This window comes from Geospiza fortis, unplaced genomic scaffold (genome assembly GCF_000277835.1).
Source record: "Geospiza fortis unplaced genomic scaffold, GeoFor_1.0 scaffold1303, whole genome shotgun sequence".
NCBI classification, from domain to species: domain Eukaryota; kingdom Metazoa; phylum Chordata; class Aves; order Passeriformes; family Thraupidae; genus Geospiza; species Geospiza fortis.
Window position 1 is genome coordinate 606467 of NW_005054495.1, and position 21849 is coordinate 628315.

At 35.8% G+C, this 21849-nt stretch overlaps 1 protein-coding gene across 1 annotated transcript in view; it reads left to right on the forward strand.

Moving 5' to 3' along the window:
* ATRNL1 (attractin like 1) overlaps positions 1-17415 on the forward strand; it is a 428986-nt gene extending 411571 nt beyond the window's left edge. The window contains exon 31 of the mRNA XM_014310189.2: positions 13620-17415. Within this exon, the coding sequence (XP_014165664.1) occupies positions 13620-13744 (125 nt within the window). The 3' untranslated portion in view covers positions 13745-17415. The remainder of the gene's footprint in view (positions 1-13619) is intronic.
* The last annotated feature ends 4434 nt before the right edge of the window (positions 17416-21849 follow it).

Consider the following 21849-nt stretch of genomic DNA (forward strand, 5'->3'; position numbering starts at 1 on the left):
GAGTTAAAGATGGATAAAAAGTACAAGTTATAAGCCATAGCAATGAGTAGCAGATGAGCTGCATTCAAGACTAATAGATTCTTCATGAAAATGCTGTGACATTTATTTTCTATATTAAAAATTCAAATGCAAGTGTTTAGTATGTCTCATACATATCATCTCTTTCTGTAATTCTGGGACTGGCACAGTTTTGCCTTTAGTCATTTGGGTATTGCTTTTCCATCCACTTTGATCACATTGTGTTTCTGGAATATTCCCACCAGTTATCCTAAGAACTGTGATAACTGAATCTTGTTACATCTGTCCTAGAAACTAAAATATCATGAAGGAGAGTCTCAAGTGAAACTGCAGATGAGGAAACCACTACCCCCACCCCCCAAAAGTTTATTAGCACTTTCAATATAAATAATTTTATTAATGAGAATCTAACCAACCATCTCAAAAAATATGGCATAAATATATGTATAAACAACATGCAGTATCCTTTCTTTCCTACACAAAGGAAAGCATTTATCATTCTGGTAACACAAGGGACAGAAAACAATGCCAATTCACAAGCAAAACCTTTCATGATTTAATATTGTTGTTTTGTCCCCTTAGATCCTAGAATGATAAATTTTGTTCCTCCTTTTGTCAGCATCAGAAGCACTTTCATATGTGGAATAAAGGCTCATTCATTATAATCATACTGGTTTTTTTCCAGGTTGCTTTTTCCAATCTGGTTCAGAATTCATTATGCCAGTGATACCGCGCCAGCTTTCTTGTCATTGTTCCAAAGCTCCACGGGTACCTGTGATGGTACCAGTTTGATTTCTGTTTATGGCTGGGTTTTTTATCATTCCTCTTCTCAAGGTTTTAGAACCCTCACTGTGTCTGGGACTTCATTACACTGAGAGGGGTACACTGAGAGGACTTGGACATGCAAGTCAAGTGTCCATGGAGTGTGATCCTCTGGGAAGCCAGAGGTGAAGCCTGTTTGGTCTCTTATGGTTTTCCACAAAGGTGGAGGGAGCCTGTGGACAGCCCTGTGGAGGGGATGGCCCTTCCCTCTAACACTTTTAAGTATTTTCTGTGTTATTTGTTCCTGAGAAGAAGCTGTGAGGGGTCATTGCCTGTGATGTTTGTACAGAACACAGGAGTCATTCCAGATGAAATGTCTGTAGCTCCATCCTCATCCCAGCCAGCCAACAACAACCCATTCTGGTTTTGTCTACATTGCAGTATTTCAATAACTCAAAACATACCTTGATTTCAAAATGTGTTTTTTGCAAATCGTGTCAGTACTCTAAATAGACTTACATTATTTTCAAACAGAAATACATAAAGATTAAGCACATTATGTTTTAAGGAGAGCTGTTGGCTATGTGTGATGCCACCCCAACTCTCATTCAATGGTGGCTTTAGGAAACACAGTCATTGCACTAAAGCTAGGCAAACTATCTAATTACTATATTAGCACGTATTAGTTAATTTGTGTGTAGCACTTTGGAGATAACAAGCTCGATATTTTAATACAGTTTCTCTTCCCTGGACACGTATCTTGTCTTCATTTTTAAACCACTATGAAAAGGTCAGTAAACATTGATTTTGTAAATGAAAGCTCTAAAATAGGACTTGAAAGAGCTAATGTTTGGCGGGAGAAAAAAAAGTGTGAAAATTCCACTTGTTTTAAGTCAGACCATGAATTTTGGGGCTCAGACTTCTCCTACCAATCTTTAGATCTCTTAACAGTCTCAGAAATTACATACCTTGCTCTGGAGGCTGTTTGTTCTTGCCAGGGGCTCCTGGCCCGACTTTCCTCCCCTTGAAACCCATCCCAGTGGATCTGGAGAGGATTTAAGCCCCACTGCCTCAGCCTCTGTGGATATTTAGCAGCTCCATGCACAGCTTACACTGGCACAAAGGATGTCTGTATCCTTGAGGCCACCCCACTGAGGAAGACACATTTTTGTCCCTTTTTCAATGTGAGTAGAGAAAGCACCGTTAGACACATCAAAGATGAAAAGTTGCATGAGAAAGGTGCACTAGTCAGCACAGTTTTAAAAATCTTGAATGTAAATATTCTTCTTAAAACACAAGTGGGACTCAAATAATGAAATAAGGCTGGGTGCATTTAGATTGTTCACAATCTACTTCATTACTCCTAAAGAAATAATTAGGTCATAGTTCAAATGTGAACACCTATTTTTATTTCTCTTTGCAAATAATGGGTGTGTGTATCATAGAAAAGAATTGCCCACTAACATGAGAAGTCATGAGAAGAAAAAATAATATAAATTATTTTGAGGATGTTTGCAACTTTTTAAACTATCATACCACCTTCTTACACTAGTACAATGCAAAGAGATGAAAGAAAGGAGAGAGGAATTAGATTAGTCTTAGTTGCTAACATCAGATTCACAAAGAAAATCCCTGATTATTTGAAGTCTATATACTGAATACTTTGTAAAGGCAGTCAAATGATGCTGACTGAAGCTCAACAGAAAAAAAAGCAGCAAAAATAAGAACAGAAAATGAAGGGCTATTTGTAAGGAAGGCATTGGAAAATAATGTGGGAAAAAGCCAGAAATCCTATATATGCCTCTTGTTGTATTGTCCAGACCAGACAGAACAAACAGAAATCAACTCACAGGGTCACACATCTGGACACAAACCTTACAGAGATTTATATGAATCCCTCTTGAGTCTGGCTCTTCCCCTTTTGGGGGATAATACCTTATAATTCTGAACTTCACACATTTTCAAGTCCCATTCCCACCACAGCTTTTGTTTTCCTCTCACCTTTTAAGACAGATGTCATAAAACATGAAGTCCCACCTCTTAGAAAAAAGGTAGTTTGCCACTGATTACCTGCTGTTTTCATTCTTTGCACCCAAAATTGCAGCAGGCTTTTAATGAACTAATCCTAAGCATGAACCATGTTTTTCATTGTCACCTTTTTTCTTATTCTTTATGAAAATCAGTGTTTTCTTATGGCTTTTTCAGAGTCTTGAGTGTATGGTGTCTAATGGTATTGCTTTATAGTTTTATATTACATCTTTATAACTTAGGATAATTATTTATAGTGGAAAATCATACTGCAGCAGACTGTAGGAAACAGAATGCTGTATTGCACAGCAAAGGGAGAGCAGATCCATGGTTTATTATGTTATTATGTTATAGAAGGCACTTCAGGAGCTACAGAAGAAAGTTTCTCAAATTGTGGCAGCTCTCAGAAGCTGGGAAATACAAAACAGATTTCATTCAAAACACTCTTGGATCATTATCACTGTATATATAGCCATTAAAGTCTAATTGAAATATAGAAAATCAGGAAATAAGAGAACCAAAGCTAAGTTTTTCACATGTGATCAAAAAGCATATGGGAAAAAATAGAGGGGGAAAAAGGTCAGCAGTTAAATAGCAAATAGAAGCCTCAATGCAATTTCTGCTTTTAAAAAACAGATGGGAGATTTAGCACAATTGCAGCAAGGGAGTTCTAATGTCCTGCTGAAGGTTTGTTTCTCCTTCATCACATAGTAAAAGCTTTTTTGAAAATGCTTAAATGAAAACTAGCTCCTAATCACATCCTGGAAACACAAAGACAGCATGATGCTCTGTACAGCACAGCTATTTTTGATGAAAATTTTGAGAACAATGCACAGAATTGCTCTGAATTTTGCCTGTTGTCTAAAAGAACCATCCTGACACTGGAAAACTCCAAGCTCTATGTACCTCTTACCACATATTCTTGTCCGTGGTTCCATTTCATCATTTGTTGATCACATGAATATTGATGAGGATGGGCTGCTGCAGTAACTCTTTAGAGTCAAAAAGTGAATTTTCATGGAGTGCATCTTCAGGGAGCTGACATTGCTGAGAAATGGATGTTGTGAGATTTTCTTGACTGTATCTTTTACTTGGTTTCTGCCTTTTTTTCCCCCACATCCATTTAGTAGGGAGTCCTGTTCAATAGGCCATGAGTTAGAGATCTTATTTTGTTGTATTAAAAACAGGTGTGCAAATCAGGCTGAAATTTATGTCAAATGAGACCCAAGAGGAATATTTCATAGCTTCTGCATTTCAGAAGGATGTTGACCCTGACAGGAGAAATGTGGAATCTGAATTTGGTGTACCAGCAGAATCTTTCTCATTTTTTTCCACAGGCATTTAGAGAAATGTTTTAAATAGAAAAAGTTAAAGTTTGGTAATCTATTTTTTTTGCAAGAATTGTTGAGGTCTTGGTGTTGTGGGTTCATTTTTTTCAAAAATTTTATTGATTTAATGGGTGAATGAAACAATGAGTGCTACTTGTTGGATTGGGAATACAATAGAGGTAGGTGGCAAGCTGTGACTGTGAACTATCAGTTTTCCAGTGCTTCCTTTCCAACTAGGACATGTGCCCAGGACATATAATATAATAATTTACAGTGATATGCAGCCATTGTATTACTATCTCTCAGTATCAGGCATTTGCTGTATCTGAATGTGTCACAGAAGCAGAAACAGAGCTCTTCTACTATCATTTTACTGATATTTATCTATATTGACTGCTCAGGACCAAGTGTATGTAATGAAGTGTTTAAAATGGAAACCTATTTCCATACAATTTGACAGGTCTAAGTGTGTAATTTTGCCTGTTATAGTCAGAACATGGTGTTTTCCATGTAAAATAGAAGATTCAGTAAAGAATAAATGAGTAGCTGTGTAGCTTACTTGTCTATACTGGAATCCCATACAGAATTATTCTCTTTCAGTGCAAACCATAATTGTGGTAGGGCTATTTGTACAAAATGTTTGGGGGTTAAAATCCTTATTTTATGGTGTGAGCTTTTCAGCCTTTTACCAAAAATCAATTTTCTATATATGCTGATACTAGATTTGCTAATGGAGCCACCCTAATACTGACAGCAGGGCATTTGCGACTTTATCTTTCTTTTTTATTTTTCTTTTCTTTTTCATTGTTCTCAAACATTAATATTACTGAAACTACAAATAACCTTGTTAGAGATCCTGAAGACCCTGAAGTTGTCACTTTGGTGATATTCAAAATATGGTTCAAAATTCTCAGCACACTTCCTGTCCCATTGACTTAATTCTGTGCTTCCCTCCCAAGATCATTTGTTTTGTCAGAGTGACTCCTGGCTATGTAGCTGGGGATGTCTAAATGTCTAATTGGACATCAGCAGAATACTGAAAAATTAGCATTGCTATTTGGGCAGAAACAAATTTTTATCAAAGCAGTGGTTAGAGTGATGATATGTTGCAACAGTATGTTGGAAATGGAAAACAAGCCCAGTACTTCATTGTGGTTAGAATGATGATGCGTTGCACCAACATGTTAGAAATGGAAAACAAGCCCAGTACTTCATAAACCTTCGAAAGCAAAACTTTAAAATGAGAATTCTCTATGGAAAAGCACTGCAGGTATCATGCCTACTGCTGATTAAGCTGTAATCCTAGTGAATTTCTGGTGAACTGCAATGATTTCTTTGCATGAACATATTCAGTACTTTCTGGTTTAAATAAAAATTTTGACAAGGGGAAAAAAAGCCTGGCACCTGCAACATAAAGGGTGCAAGAGAGAGAAGAAGGATCTTAGAGGATTGTTGTTCTAATCTTCTTCCTTAAAAGTAAATGATAATGTAAGTAGCACTGTTTTATCTCCAGCGTGGGCAGAATTGGCCCCTTTTGGGCCCTTAAACCTATTGTCTTCAAGGTGGTGTGTTTTGTCTTGAGGAGGGGAGTAGTAAAGCTGCAAATCTGACAGTGTATGTTATCACCCAGATGGAACATTAGGGAGGTATTCATAAAAACTGAATTTCACCTGGTGAGGTTTATCACCCCAGATTTCCTCTACAGACAGAAAGAGATCTGCTTTAAATCATCCCCTGCCAGAAAGGCCCCTCTGGAGGGAAGCAAACCCCAGTGACTTCTGCTGCCTTTTCTCCTTCTGAGTGTTCTCCTGATTGCTCAGTTGTGTTCCAACCTGCTCTGTTTCCCAGATATTCACACACACACAGATATTCTGATTACTGAATTGCATGAAATACAATTCAGCCCTGTAATAATGGCCAATCACACCCTGTTTATATGGATGATAAATCTCTGTCCCATAGGTGTTCATCCCTCTTATGATGTACAGTAAGGCTTTAACTTTAATCACAGTGGTTAAAGCATCCAATTGCATGAATGGATTTGAGTAAAGAGCTTTTAAAATGTTGTAACTCAAGCTCACAATTCTTTACAGCTTTCATATCTTCATTTTGCTCTGATTTGCATCCATGGTCCGAGTAAAAAGAGTTTGCTGAAGATAGAGACTAAGAGTGAAATGATGCTGTACCGGCAACCTTGAGTGTGCCAGGCTGGAGGAGACTTTTGCAATCCAGACTTGTCTAATTACTATAGAGGGTTTCATAAACTAAGCCCATCTGGGCCATAACTGTGATACTGACTCCTGAAAAAAACAATTATGATTTTGTTTGTATTAAACCAGGTATTGCTAAAAGTAAGTGAAAATAGAGCTTCTTCAATACTCTGAGTAGACTTTTTTCTCTTCTGCAGAAATTGGTTTACAAGACCAAATTAGATTCTGGCATGATTAATGCATCTCACCAAATTCTTGCAGAGTAGCAAATTAGTTTATAGTGATTTTCTTGAAAACAAATTAAACGGCTGCACAACATCACAAGAATAGAGATGTTTTTCATAGCATATGGATAAATGATTCAATGGAAGTGAGATGTAATCAAACTGAAAATGTAATCCAAATGTTTCAAATATTACTGTCCATCGTAGAAAAATGTGTAATTACTTGCATTTTAATGCATGTTGTGTAATATACAGTGGCAGAGCAGCAAGGAATTAATCTGCATGAGATTTGCACATATTCTATGTAGATTATTCCTTTTTCGGTATTTTTATTATCATTCCGTTAAAAGCAATGTGACAAGAAGATCTGACCTCAGGTTGTACCAGGGGAGGTTTAGATTGGCTATTAGGAAAAACTTCTTCACCAAAAGGGTTGTCAGGCCCTGGAACAGGCTGCCCAGGGAAGTGGTGACCATTGCTGGAGGTGTTTAAAAGATGTGTGAATGTGGCACTCAGGGGCTTGTTTTATTGATGGGCTCTGCGGTGTTAATGGTTAGACCCCCATGATCATAAGGGTCTTTTCCAAACTAAACAATTTAATGGTCCCATGGTTCTTGTGTTCCAGGAGGGCTTGAGTTGAGGGTGGGAGAAAAAAGCTCCAGTGAATCAATGTTAGATTGCCCCATTCCATTACTGTAGAGTCTCCAGCTCCCCACTGGGTCCACTTCACCAGGACACCTTTTGAAGCACCCCCGAGTGCATTGTCGCCTTCCCTTTGTCCATATCCAGAGAGGCCAAACAACCCATGCTGGCTCTCAGTCAGTGGCAGGCTGGATTGTTGAAAGGCACCAGATGTTGTACAGACCTGGATTTCAGACCAAACTACAGATATCTCACTCTGAAAGGGGAGAACTGCCTAATGGCATTAAAAAAATTTAAAAAAAAAAATCACTACTGGCCCTGTGAAATACAAATATTTCACACAAATATGTAGGACCATTTCCTTTTCACAATGAGAAAACTTGGGAAAGGATGAACATTTCTTCTAACAGCCTTTATTGTATAGTCTGCATTTCCCACAAACTGACAGCAGGTAATTTATAAGTCTATTCTGGGAATAAGAATTTCTTAGTCCCTTATAGATAGCCCTTATTACTAAATAGCAAAGGTGTAATAAAAAGGAGTATGACATCTTCTCTCTACTAGTGTGTGGCTATTTAATTCCACACTATCATTATTTAGTTTATTATTGTTATGGTTTAAGCTCTGTCTCGTATTTTACTTATTTAATTAAGTTATATGCAAAAGAAAAGGAAAACATACCTCCTGGCCTCTTGGCTGTCTTCCCATCTTGCAAAAATTATCACTGAAAAAAAAAATGATGGGGTTACTTTCCCAAAGTAATTTCCTAGTTAGTTTAGTTTGTTTAATATATCTTTCCAAAAGTAAGAGCGGTGTCAACTTAAAATACACATTCATGCACCAAACAGGAAGAGAAGCCCATAAAAAGACTGTGAATTTGAGGTGCTGTCAGCTTGTCCTTTTAAAAATAATCTGATTCAAATTAAAAAAATGTTCAATATGACAGGCTATGAAGACACTTATTGTGCTTGGCAGATGCTTATGATTATTTTTCTCTGTGACTAAGTCTGCAATCTCTGGATACTGTCTAGGCACACCTGCCAGATCAGGAAACTCTGATACACATGAAGGATTTGACTATTTTCTGACTTTGAAATGAACTTAGATCTGTTGTGTTCTTCTAGCCATATACAGTCTTGAACTTCAGATGACTCTTAATTTTTCTCCTGGAAAGTACTCGAGTATCAGGTTTGTACTTACTTAGGAGGGGGCTCTGTGCATGATGTTTTTAAATACCAAATTTTGTTCTGGTTCTGTTTTATGTGTCTTTTGGATATCTCCCAGCATGACTTGATCCATAGCAGAGGAGTGTGCAACACAAAGAACAGGCTGGCCTTTTCAGTCATGAAAATGAAGCCTGAGTTGGTCTGCTTGAGGCAGTTTGGTTGAGAACACAGAAACAACCAGAAAATCATGAAACTATTGCTAAACAACTAAATTGAATATGACTATTTCTATCACAGTATCTCATAGAAAGTGAGAGAATTTCTTCCATGGGTACTCAGAAACACTGCCTAGTAACAATCTTCTAGAATTTTATGCTGCTTCTAGAATGCTATGCTCTCCCACTATTACAGACATTATAATGAATATATTTTTTTCTATGAAGAATAAATGTGTGCATTCCATAAACATGATGGTCAATGTGATCTGTTTCTTCAAATTAAAAAGCAGGTAATACAAAACTTCATTATTAAGTGGGGGAATTGTATATAATTTGTGTGTGTATATATATAAAATTGTTACATAATGGCATATTTATGTTACATTATTACATAATTTTGGTGTGTGTATATATATATAGATATATAGATATACATATGCATATACCATTAATTCACATATGATATACATTGTGTACTTTTCCAACAGTACTTTTATAGACTTGAAATATTGATAAATGGTAGAATTCATTAAAATTCCCTACATTATAACTGATGGTTTTATTGATGAACATGAAACTGCCTCCATTGGCTAGACTGTGTGCTGTGATGACTTTCATGGGGCACCACAGTCTGTGATTCTCATCACTTAGTGCATCTTCAAACAGCTCAGATCCATTTCTACAGAGTTCCATGGGCAGTAAGTCTTCCACAATGGCAATATTTTGAGTAAGAGCTCCTTTATGATAAAGGGAGTCTGTCCAGAATGGGGTGAGCATGTACAGTTATGCCACTCTTTAAAGAATTAGCAGATGGAAGGAACACAAAGACTTGTGGGCACTGAAGGGTGAAGCTGTGACTTTAATAATATAGTGTTTACCCAGTCTTTTCTGTTTAAGTCTCTCTGTATGGCAGCTGGCATTTTATTTTCGTTGCTTAAAGTCACCTTAAACAATGACTATAATTTTGCTTGAAATGTCAAACAAATCTAATTGATCTACCTGACTCGTAGTTATTTTATTGTCTTCAGGTTTCTGAATGGTCTGATTCTGCATAACAATGACATGTAGAAATTTAATCAAATGAAGACATCTATCCAAATGTTATGTCTGAATAATGCATATTCAAATTGAAAGGAAACATTTCCCATTACCTGCCTAATCTGAGGTCATTGTTTGTTCCCTTACTTTTAACAAAAGAGATAGTAAGAATTCCATGCATTTCTCATTAAAATGAACAATAGAGGAGGAAAAAAGGTTTTAAATATGCACACCATTATGTAAGACTAATTTTTTTCAATGTAGGGGGTTTTTTTCTACTTTCAGAGATAGCGTAGCCTTACATCAGTTCAAATGTAGTTGTATACAATCAGAGGAAAAATGTTTAAACATCCCAGCATGGGTATTTCCATTTAAATCTGATTACAGTGAAATAAAACTGTAGCTATTAAAGGTTTAGAAGAACTACAAATACAAGCAGTAAAAGAAGACAGTTAGTAAATGAGGTAGTAAAACATTTCAGCAGGGCAAACAGTTTATAGCACTCAGCCTTCCTGTAGCAGACTGTGCTATTCACCACAGACCCGTGCACTGTTCCCCGAACTGCACTTAAACCTGCAATTAACCTTTCACGCCTAATGAAGCTGTTTTGCTGCAAAATTAAAATATATAGTACTGCCTGTTTTTACAGAGACTGGGAGGAGAGCATCTCAGAATGAATGACTTTTTCAGATGCTCTTGTTTGAATGCAGGATTAAAGGGTTGTTTGTATATAAATCGTGAATGCGCTTTTCAAGGTAATCTCATTTGATTTGCTGTATTTTATCCCTCTACTTATTAATAGCTTTGCACTATTGTAAAAAAAAAATAAAGGGAAAAATTCACACCCCAGTAATTTTATGATTAGAGACTTCCTGAGAATAAACTGTTACCATTTAACTTCCATTAGGAAAGACAATAGTTCTGCTAAAGATAACCAAGTTCATATTGCTTCCTCTGGTGTTTTCCTCATTGTGGATGCAATTATCTCTTACAAAAATATACTTTCCACTTACAATTTGACTGGGCTTACTTCTTAATGACTTGTACATGCATATCCTTAAAACCAGCTAGAGGTTGTTTGAGCTGCATAGAACTAGGTCAGGTTATTTCTATAACATTTGGTAGAAAAACAAACTAACTTTAAAAATAGGGCTGGTTGTGCAACTAAGATCGAATTTAGAGAAATTAGAGGTGACCTGTTGAGTCTCCATGTGGGAGCCTTACTGATTCCACTGTTCCTTTCTGCCACATTGCTCAAGAGTCAGAAGCAACCAGAGACTGTGTACTGATTTGGAAAATACCAGTTTGGATGTTAGGTAGGATATTTAAACAGCAGCACTCAGAGACAGCAGGTAAATGTAATAACTTAGGACTTCAGGTAACACATCCAGAGCACTGTACAATTTACAGTTCCATCTTCAATGACTGTAAATGTATTCACATTTATTATTTAGATAAAAAACCTGTAACACCAAGGGAATGTTTTGGTTTTGGTGGTTGTTTTTTTTAAATGAATATTTAAGCCACAGCATTTTCTTCTGTTTTATTTTGATGTAAATTCTCCTTGCTCGAAGTGTCTGTGCACAAGCTTGACTTGGTAAATGAAATTCCTTTAGACTGCCAGTCTGAAATAATGAATTGTTCCCCCAGTTAATTGTATTGCTTTGATAACAAGGAACTATGCTGGGCGTAGAGAACATAATAAATGAATTTCATCAGATGATTTGTGTGACATTTTGAAAAATTATCTTCTGTAGCGACCTGATTTTAATGGAATTCTATCAACATGTCAGTACATCCCAGTATGGAGTGTTAGACCTAAGGATTCCTTTTTGTTATATTAGGTGAGATTAGTTGTTATATTAGGTGAGATTAGCTTAATACATCCAAATATATTTTAAAAGAGCTTTTTAAATTTAAAAAAATCTGTTTACTAATAATATTCTTTCTGTTTAGCATAGTCCCTAAGCCTAGCTATTGAAGATGGGATGACATGTAAGCAATCATCAAAATGTTATTTAGGTTTTATCCCTGAATGTGCTAATACCTAAGTTTACTGCTTAAACTTTAAAGGTGCCTCAAAGATTTCAACAATTTAATTTGTCAGAGTCCAATTTTAAGCATCACTGGCTCATGGCACGAAATATTTGTGTATGTGAGAAAAAACAACTTGATTAATCTTGGCTCTTACATATCCTGAAATGTATCAATGATAATTGTACTTAGCGTTTTACAGTATTGTGCATTTTGAAAATCTGGATGCACATTAATTACTTCTAACAACTTTTTTGTGACTTAAGAAAGGTGATGTTACCAGTGTGCAATAGCATAGATTTTGCAGGATACTGGAAACCTGAACTAAATCTGACCATATGTCTAATATTATGAAAGGAGACTGTAGCAACACTTGTTAGTGAAAAACAATTTTTGCACAGTTTTGTAGTAGATAAGAGCTGTAATGAGGGATTGCATTAAAAGAATGGCAAAATTGGAATCTGTGTGATAGATAAATTGAGTTTGATATTGGCTTGAGGTGAGGAATAGAGTGCCTGTTAAACATGGTGAAAAGTGTTTTCAAAGGTTTCCTTGGACAGTGGTGGTGTTGTTGGTTGGAGAATGAAAAGTTTTGGGCCACATGGAGAACCAGCACCATCCTTATCTACATTTTGGGTATATGTGGATGGGGTTTTTGTGGTTTGTTTGCAGTAGAAAGTATAAATTATATGAATATTCCTAATCCATTTGATTGCAATATCGCCTGTGTGAATTTAAAAACCGAGAACTGCCCTGTATTGTGTATTGTTAATCACAGCATTTTAGAAGTCATTAATTTCTAGAAAGGATGCAGTAGCAAGGAAATGGAAGAGTAAATTCTTAACATATTAGCTCTTATGTCTGGAAGGGAAGCTGAATGAGAAGTGGCTGAGGTCACTTGGTCTGTTCAGCCTGGAGGAGAGGAGACTGTGGGGAGACCTCATTGCAGTTCCAGCTTCCTCATGAGGGGAAGACCTGAGGGAACAGCCTGAAGTTGTGTCAGGAGAGCTTTGGGTTGGATATTAGAGAAAAATACTTCATCTAGAGGGTGGTTGGCACTGGAAGAGGCTCCCCAAGGGCAGGAGTCACAGCACTGACAGAGTTCAAGAAGGATGTGAACAATGCACATGGTGGGATTCTTGGTACTGTCCTGTCTAGGGCCAGAAGCAGGACTTGATGGTCCTTGTGGGTCCTTTCCAACTCAGACCATTCTGTGTTTCTATGATTCCTAAGCATGCTGGCCTATGCCCTTGCAATGCCCTGTTAAGATTACAACAGGGTAAATATCATGAAATATCAACAAATTAACCAGAATCCAAACCAGAAGAGTTTTGGTGAGTTGAAAACATTTAGAATGTACCCAGGCCATCGTGGTTCATTACTTGTTTACAGATCTGTGCTTTCTAGAAAGATATTTCATATCTTTTTGTGGTAAATAATAACCTCTGGATATTCCCCAATTAAAGAGGCATATATATATATATCTTTTTTGCAAAGGCAAATATTCAGGGATACAATGTTATCCTAACTGCAGTTTCTGTTTTTCTCTTATTTTCTGATTTGATGATTTTATCAATTTCTAAATGCAATGCACATACTTTTAATATGAGGAAACTCATGTCAGAAAGCTTCTGGTCCACATAACAAGGAAAATGGTCATAAAGAGAAGGCATCCTAAGGTCACACAGCAAATCAGTAAGAGACAAAAATGGAGCTCAGTTCTCCTTATTTCCAGTCTGGTGTCTTCACTGCATTTTTTTCCTTCCACTGTCTTTTCACTGTTACCAAGAGGCATTTAAGAAAGTGAGAACTTGTTATCTGATTTGAAATGAAACTGATCACTTTTGGGAAAGTACATAAACTTGCCTTGAAAGAAACCATCATGCTGCTCTGGAATTCTTCTCAGGAAAGCTGAGCATTAAATTTTGTTTTTCTTTTATTTATCTTACAGGTCTTGCAATTGCAAGTGCTCTGATAGACATTTCACAACAGAAGCCTGCGGACTGTAAAGATAAGAATTCAGGAGTCAGAAATCGAAAACATCACCTTTCAACACGTCAAGGAACTTGCGTCTGAGAGTCAAAAACTACAATTGTATATTCTGTAATGTTTTCTTTTTAAATGGCTTCCATTGAAAGCTATACTATAGCCTCAGTTTTTATGGAGGCAAATCTATGGATGAACACATGAGGTACTGTGCTCTGTTTTAGTCACACAGCCTGCTATCCCCCAAAGCAGAACTAACTTCTGGTAGGTATCAGCAAGCTTGATGAGCTTTAATAAAGAGTGGATCCTGGTATCAACAAAATACAAAATAAAATACCGAGTATTCTTAATCCTGAACATATCAGAGCAGGGAAAATCCTTGGACAGGACTAGGAGAAACTTCACGGGTTTTTTTTTGTAATGAAGAAACAAATTGTATCATTGAAAACTGAGCAAATTCCAGGAATCTAAAGGAAATCTTTGTATAGCTTAATGTAACAATGGGAATTGTACAGTTCTTTCCTTGTAATTGGCATTAAGATTTCTTTCCAGCAAGCAGAAACTAAAGAGAATTATTTGGATTTAAGTGGTTTTTTATCATTGCCCAGAAGAGGTAGGCAGCTTTTGAATTTAGCAAAGGTGTATTCCAAGAACACCACATGTAATATTTGAAAGATAATTCTGTTAAAAAGCATGACTTGAGCATTTAATGATTATTTTTCTTTACATTGGAAAAAAACCTCAAAAACATAATTTGGGCTGCAGAAGAGTGATGGGTGGGCTTTCTTTTCTGTACCTCAGAGTTTGTCCTGAATTAGGGATATTTTACAAAGAGGGTCCTCCATGCCAGCTAAATGATCAGCAAAATTAATTGAGCATAGAAAAGCTGCTTTACAATATCTTTTTCCCAAGAGAGTCTCCAAGACTGCAAATCTAAGGAGAGTTGAACATGCTGTTATTCAACCTGCTCCCTTTTCAATATTGAAATTTCCTAGTATCTATATATTGTCCTGACCTGTAAGCAGAAGAGATTAATCCCAGTCAGCACTTTGGCTCTTGTTTTTATAATAAAGTGTGGATATTTTTTTTCCTCACAACTGCAGAATTTCATCTCGTTGTCACTTTAACACCTGTTAAGGAATTACCCTATATAAATAAATAAATGTTTAAAAATCCATCTTGCTTCCAACATGAGCTGTCAAATCCCACAACCAGGATGGAACCTCACACAATCAGTACTCAACAACACAAAGCAGATGAAAGAATTTCCTTTGTGAAGGACTTTGGTCCTTTGGGGGCTCAATAACCACAACCGATAACCTGGCAACCAGCTTTAATGGCCCTCGGTCTTTTTATTTACTCAAAATTCATGCACATAGAAAAGAGTAAGAGAATGCTAAGGGGCAGGCAACAGATGTGTCATATTCTCATTTATGCATTGCACACTGACAGAGTGTAATATGAAACCAGTAGTTTTGTACAAGCTTGTTGAAAGTATAGTTTCTCAACTCCAAATTTGCCACCATCCTAGTACAGGAGAGTGATACAGAGGTATAAATGTCTCATGTAATGATAGACTTTTGGTAAATATGAAAGATATAAAAAAGATAATTGATGTTTACTACTTTATCTGTATTTTTTATGTTCATTTTATTTCAGAAAGATGATGACATTTTACTGTTTATAGTTGACTACATAGTTACTTGCATGCCATGGTGGTGCAGTAGCAGTAATAAAGCCCTGTTGTGAGTTGTGTTTATTTCCTAAAGCCATTCATACATAGAAGTACTCAGCTTAATTTGGATGAGGACTAAATGTAAAAAATAATTATTAAAAAGGAACAATTGTACAGTATGTAGTTATATCTTATACAGGAGTATTAGGTTGCATCTAACCATGACTGCTCTATTGTTTTGATAAATTATGCACTTATGAATTATGATATAATTATTTCTTATACTGGCATGATTGTTTCAATATTTTCATATCTTAAAATAAGATTATTATCTTGAAATAATACCATTTTGTGACTTTTATTGCCTAGTCTGACCTCATATAACCTAAAACTTCAAAAATTCATTTTTAAAGGTTCTGTTGGGAACTTTCAACCAGTGCTACTTAGCCTAGTGAAAAAATTGTCCTTTGAAAACAGCCCTTTCTGACAGTTTTAAAGTTAACCTGTTCAAGTGAATATAAACTGATGGGACTGGTTTACATGATGCACACGCTTAGGAAAAAGAAAGAGCCACTTGTCTGGAATATATTCCAAACTCTGTATTATCCTCAATCTAAGCATTTCACATGAGAAATAAACAGTGTTTTGTGAATGTACTGGAAACCCCATCCACGGAAAGACCATCCAGTCCTGTAGGAGAGTTGTGACTGTGCTCACTCATACAGGATTACATTCCTCTGTATCTCAAGCAGAGTTTGAAAAATACTTGAAAATCAGGTGTGAGTTTTAAAGGGAATAAAATATTTTACTGCACACTGAAGATAGGCAAATAGAGACCAGCCATTTTACTGTGTTTTCAGGTAAAAATGTTATTTTACTGTACAGGAAAAGCATGTTTGTCATGGGATCATTCAGCATTTCCCTTCACTCTGAGAATTTTTTTTCTGAAGTGTCTTTCCACTCCCAGGATCCCTGATTGCATGCAATTTAGTAAATTCCTATAATAATGAAGTAAATAAAAAATACTTATATAATGGCCACAATTAAAAACAAGAAGTTTGCAAACACATACCAAAGCTTTCTTTTTGGAAGGTATAAATAGCATAAATGTCTGATAACTACATTTTGTTAGTTGTTGACAAGTGCAAATTTTTTGGTAATGACCACTGTACATCAGATGACATGTTTTATGAACAGTCCCATTATGACTGTGTCAAGAAAAGGCCATATTTTTTTTAAACCCTGTTGTCCAGTTTAACTTTGGAACCCTTTCTTATAGTCAAAAAACGTTGAATGGCCTGTTTTACTCTTAATGTGATTTATATTGGATGAAAAATAAATAAGTGCTGTTCTGGTAAGTAAGGCCCAGTGAAGTTCTGATTGTCAGGATTCAACCTCTCCCTCCTCAGTCTGTGCATTCTGCTGAGGGAAATCCAACAGCTACAAATTACTGTTCCAAATATGAGATTGCCTGTCCATGGTAACATGGGTTTAGTACTTCAGTTCTTCTTTGTATTTCTATATTTATATAAAATCCTGAAACTGCTTCAATTGAATTCGCACACATCAGAATATTTGCTTCCATTCATTACATTCCTATGAAATGTAATGAAATGTTTGTTCACCTGTAAAAAAAACAAAAAAGGTTATCAGTATGTTGCCACTATTAAAATTATTTAATAAAAAGGTCAAATTTTTTGTATGTTAAGGCATGAATATACCATTAAGAAACATTCAAATTCATCTGATTTGAGAATTTTCATAACTGACTGCTCTTTTTATACATAGAGTCTTCTCTCATCTTCCCAAATCAAAAACATTTTGACGATTTCAGACTGGGGCATGGAATTTGTTATGTGTAAAATCTGCAGCAATAATTATTTTCAAGATAATTTAATGTAGAGGCTGGAATCCTGATGGTAAGAATTTTAGTTTGGGATCACTTTAACAGATGTTCAATCTTCATGCATAATAACTTTCCTGGATTCATATAAATTATAAAATCATTATGTATCTAATTTCATTACCAATTTTTTAAAAAGCATCTGAAAGGTTTCTTGACAATAAAGAAAAATTCTCTGTTAAAGGTGATTTACAATCCCTCTTTTTTATAAGCAAAGTTGTCCTGTTCAGAATGTTCAACACTACTGGGGAAAATGAAATAAATTAACTGTATGTTTTCCACTCTCTGAGGTGCAGAATTACCTGAAAAACTGTAGTTTCCTGATACTTATTTCAGATCTAGAATAAAGTATGGAATATCCAAGGCTATTTTAGGTGCTTATAACAAATAATAACAAGCCCAGAGATGTCTGCAGGTGGCCAGAACTTCCTGTGCTCTCTTCAGTTTTACTTCCTCATTAAATACTGACAAGAGAGCACAAAGATGGCAAAAAAAGTCCTTGCACAATCTGGGCTTGTACAACTCAGGGCCATACATATGTTGTTTCAGCTTTTCCTTATTTAATGCGATTTTATTTTTATAAGGATTGTTTATATTTCTATACGACTGCCTATATGACCACATGTGGCCATTTCCATGGCTGCAGGTATTTCTGATCTGGAAAATCATCATCTTGTACATATAGCTGGAATTCTAGTGGCTCTCTGAAATTTTTTGTGAGGCTGAAAAGGGACTAATGTCACCCCAGGCTTGGTCATGTAGGCTGGAACTTGTTTGTGTCTTGAAACATTTCTGTGCCCTGGCTGATATGTTAAAAACTGCCTTTTTCTAAAATGAGGAAGCAAGAGTAGAACCAATGGGCAAACCAAACAATTATTTCTGAAGCATAACTATGTGTGTGTGTGTGCCTATATGTATATATTATAAATATATACATATAATGGATTATGTAGTTGGTTTCACAGCTGATCTAAATCAGAACATTCTCTGTTTCCTCACATATTCTCACATATTATATTAAATTCTATGAAGGCTAACTCAGTGACTATTTATGTACATAATAACAGCTCTTTCTACAGAAATAAAATCTTAATTGTGTTTGTCCTTCTGAGTGAGGATATAGAAGTGTGCTTGAAACACTATAGAAAATGTTATCAACTATCAGTTGTTATCAATTATTGTCAGTTGGGTATCAGTATTTTCAGCATGTCCAAGACTGAGTGCAGAAGGTGAGGCATCTCCTGTCCTTTTGTATCCTTCCTTTTCTAGTTTATTTGCCTTAATTTATGTGCTAAGTTCAGAGTCAATAATACAGAAAGAATATTAATTTTGACAGAATTGCTATTCACTTAACAATAAGTGTTTCTATGAGATTATCAAAACAATGCTTAGCTATGCTATTTTCCAATTTTAGTAAAAGCCTTTTTCTAAAAGACCTTTTGTTGGACAAGAAGCAAGAAAAAAGTAAGCTGAAGCTCTTCAAATACTCCTAAAAGTTATCAGAAACATTCTGCTGAGGATTTGTGTCTTTTTAACAATTATTCTAAGGTCAGTATTTATAAAAAGTAATTTTTACTTTATGAGTCTTAGGAATTAACATGGAGCAAAATTTATTTTTTCATGTGAAGTCCTGATGGTCTCTTAAGACATTCAGTTATAAAATATAATTGAGAAAAAATAAACATAGTTTTGGAACACAATGTTTAGGGTAACCAGCATGGATGTTTTCATGAAAGAACTCTACACAAATTGTCTGTTTTCTGAAACTTCCTGTCAGACATGAAATTTGTCAATACTCCTGCAAGAGTCAAATGGTCAGGTATAAAAATCTTTTAAATATATGAATACAGGTAATTTTGTTTCTGCTTCTAAATAGATGGTGGAAGTATGGCCAGAAAAGGTTTCCTAACTGAATACTTAGGCATGATAAAATTACCCTTAATTAAATTTAAATTTATTAAATTTATTAAATTTAAATTAAATTAAATTATAAAATTAAAATAAAATTAAAATTAACCTAATAACATGGGAATATTTAAGGTTAATTAATTAATGTATAGAGAGTACTCAGAGCTCTTTACTGATCTAAAAATAACAGTCACTGTAAGAGCGCTTGTTATTTTAGTTACTAAGTTTTTTAGTATCAGGTTCATTCCATAATGCTAGGTGTTAGTGTTTTATACCACAGATTGAGACACAATTTTAAAAAACACAGTTTTAAAAAACAACAATCAAACAAAATTATTTACTGGCAGATATTCAAACTCTGTGACTTTTCATATAACAATGGTCACAGAATTTGTTCTTGATTCTGCTTATCGATGTCATTTTCCTTTTCTTGGTAAATGTTTTACTACTCTATTCAATTTACTGGTATTTTTTTATTATTTGGGCTTATTAGATGTCTAATTTTATATTATTTCTTCTTTGTTTTTCTTCTTCAAGTAGCCATTTTTCATTCAGCACCTTCTGCTTCATTCCCAGCTGCCCAGACCATAAATCCCAAAGGTGCTCCGCTACTTTGTCCACTGTAGTCTGAAAATGTCAGTGAATGTAACATTTTAATCATATTGAAGACTACCAGGGATAATGCATTTCCATGCCTTAATCCCTCATGTATATTAAATGGGCCAGAGATTTTACACCTTCTTTGTGCTCAATGTTCTCCATTGCAAATTGTGATTATGCCTGTTAAAAAATGTCTTATGGAGTTATAAATGTCTCCAATGTGGCTCAAAGGCCACAATATAGCATTGTAAGATTTCTTAAAATCTTGAAGTGTGTGTATTCATTCTGACTATAGTGTTACATGTCTTCAAATACACCATGATTATTTCATACTTGGAAAAGTTCTGTTTTCAGAATCGAAATTGGTGTTACTGAAATGTTCTTTCTTTATTAAAACACAAACAAACAAATAAAATTTCCATAAAAACAACCCCCCAAAAGTGTAAACCCTTCTAAGAAAGCTTTATAGGCTTTCAGAAAAACACAGGCACTCTCTCCACTGGCTTTTACATTACATTTCTGAAAACCACTTTCCACTGCTCTGAAATTTTTTCAGCTATCTGAAACCAAGAGAATTATTCTGTACAGCCTTTGGCTTTGTTTACCTCCGTCTGCTTTTAATAATTTAATGGCAACCCTGTCAACGCATGGTGCCAAGTTCTTCCCAAAGGCTTGTAATTGCCTCTTGGATCCCTTCAGAGCTGAGCTCCACAAACAGCTCAGGCCCATCCCTTTGTGACTTTCTTCTTTGAAAAGAAAGGATTTGCAGTGTTCATCAGATTGGCAAAAGAATGATGCTCTTTCCTCCAGGTGAAGATTCTGCTCTATTCTCAGGCATTCATGTTCCTTCTCTGCCCCACCCTCTCCACCATGCCCTCCAAATGTTCTGAAGTGGCTTTGTCTCTTGGCATTTTCTTTCGATTCAATCTCATCATGAACCTGATCCAGGTTGTGAAGACATGCAGTCCTTTCCACATTCTGGTCCTGATTTCTTTCCAAAATCATTGATCTTGCCTCTTGGGAGAATACTGTTGGTTTCTTCAGCAATTCTTCTAAAGCATCTCAAATCATCTTACGCTTCATCTGCACACTCAAATAGAAATCTTCCCAAGCTTCAAACCTGTCCTTAGTTGCTACTCAGTTTCTCTAATTTCTCAGAATTTGTAAGTTTTACTTGTAGCATATATGTTTGTCTCTGCTGGGACAAGGCTGTCTCCTGCAGAGACATTTCCAGTTTTAATATCCAGCCAGCTCCTCCCATTTTGGGGGCTTTTCTTGTACCATATGCGCTCAGAGTGTTCCATGACCTCAGGGTCCACCCTTTCCTTAGACGTCTCTATTATCTGCCTTCCCAAGACTGAGTCAAGCATTTTCTAAGAATTTGTTCTTCTTTATGAAGAAAAGGCCTTGAATTCCAAGTAATATTGCTTTAGTATGACCCCACTTCTTTAGCCTGCCCAGGATTTTACAGTCAGCAGAGCTTTGAGTCAAATGTGTGTCCAAGGTATTGTTTTATGGCGCAGTCTAAGCAGCTCTAGCTATGCTGGTGTGCTAAACCATTGCCTAATTTCTGTGGTGCAATAGATCTGGGGGCTGTTTTCTGCAATATTTGGAGGATTAGAGGGGAATGTTTGAGAAATAGAAATATTTTAAGCCAATGATTCATATTACTGTAAAGGTGTTCTTTTATTACTTAACCAGATTGCCATTTCATAGTTTGCCTCTCACTGTGCCTCTCCCAGTCCCATAAAAAGGAAAACATGCAACTTGATGTTCTCTTCATGACTAAGACACTGAAATTGCTAATGTTAGACTATGTTGTCATTTAATTTATTTAATAAACTAATCAATTTTTCAAAAGAGGCCTTTAAAATTGTGCAGCTTAATGGTACCTCAAAATTGAAGCACTCAGAACTTGCCATTTACCTTGTCATTTTTCAGCCTTCTGTTACAACAAACTGCATTTTTAATAAGAATTACCAACCCACAAGGAGTGCTTTGAGGCCTGGGTGGCTTTCACCTGCTTTGCAAAACTTTGCTTTGATGGCAAACAACACAGGACTGCAAAGGTTTCTTAATTTGTGTTCCTGTGACAGTGCAATGTGCAAG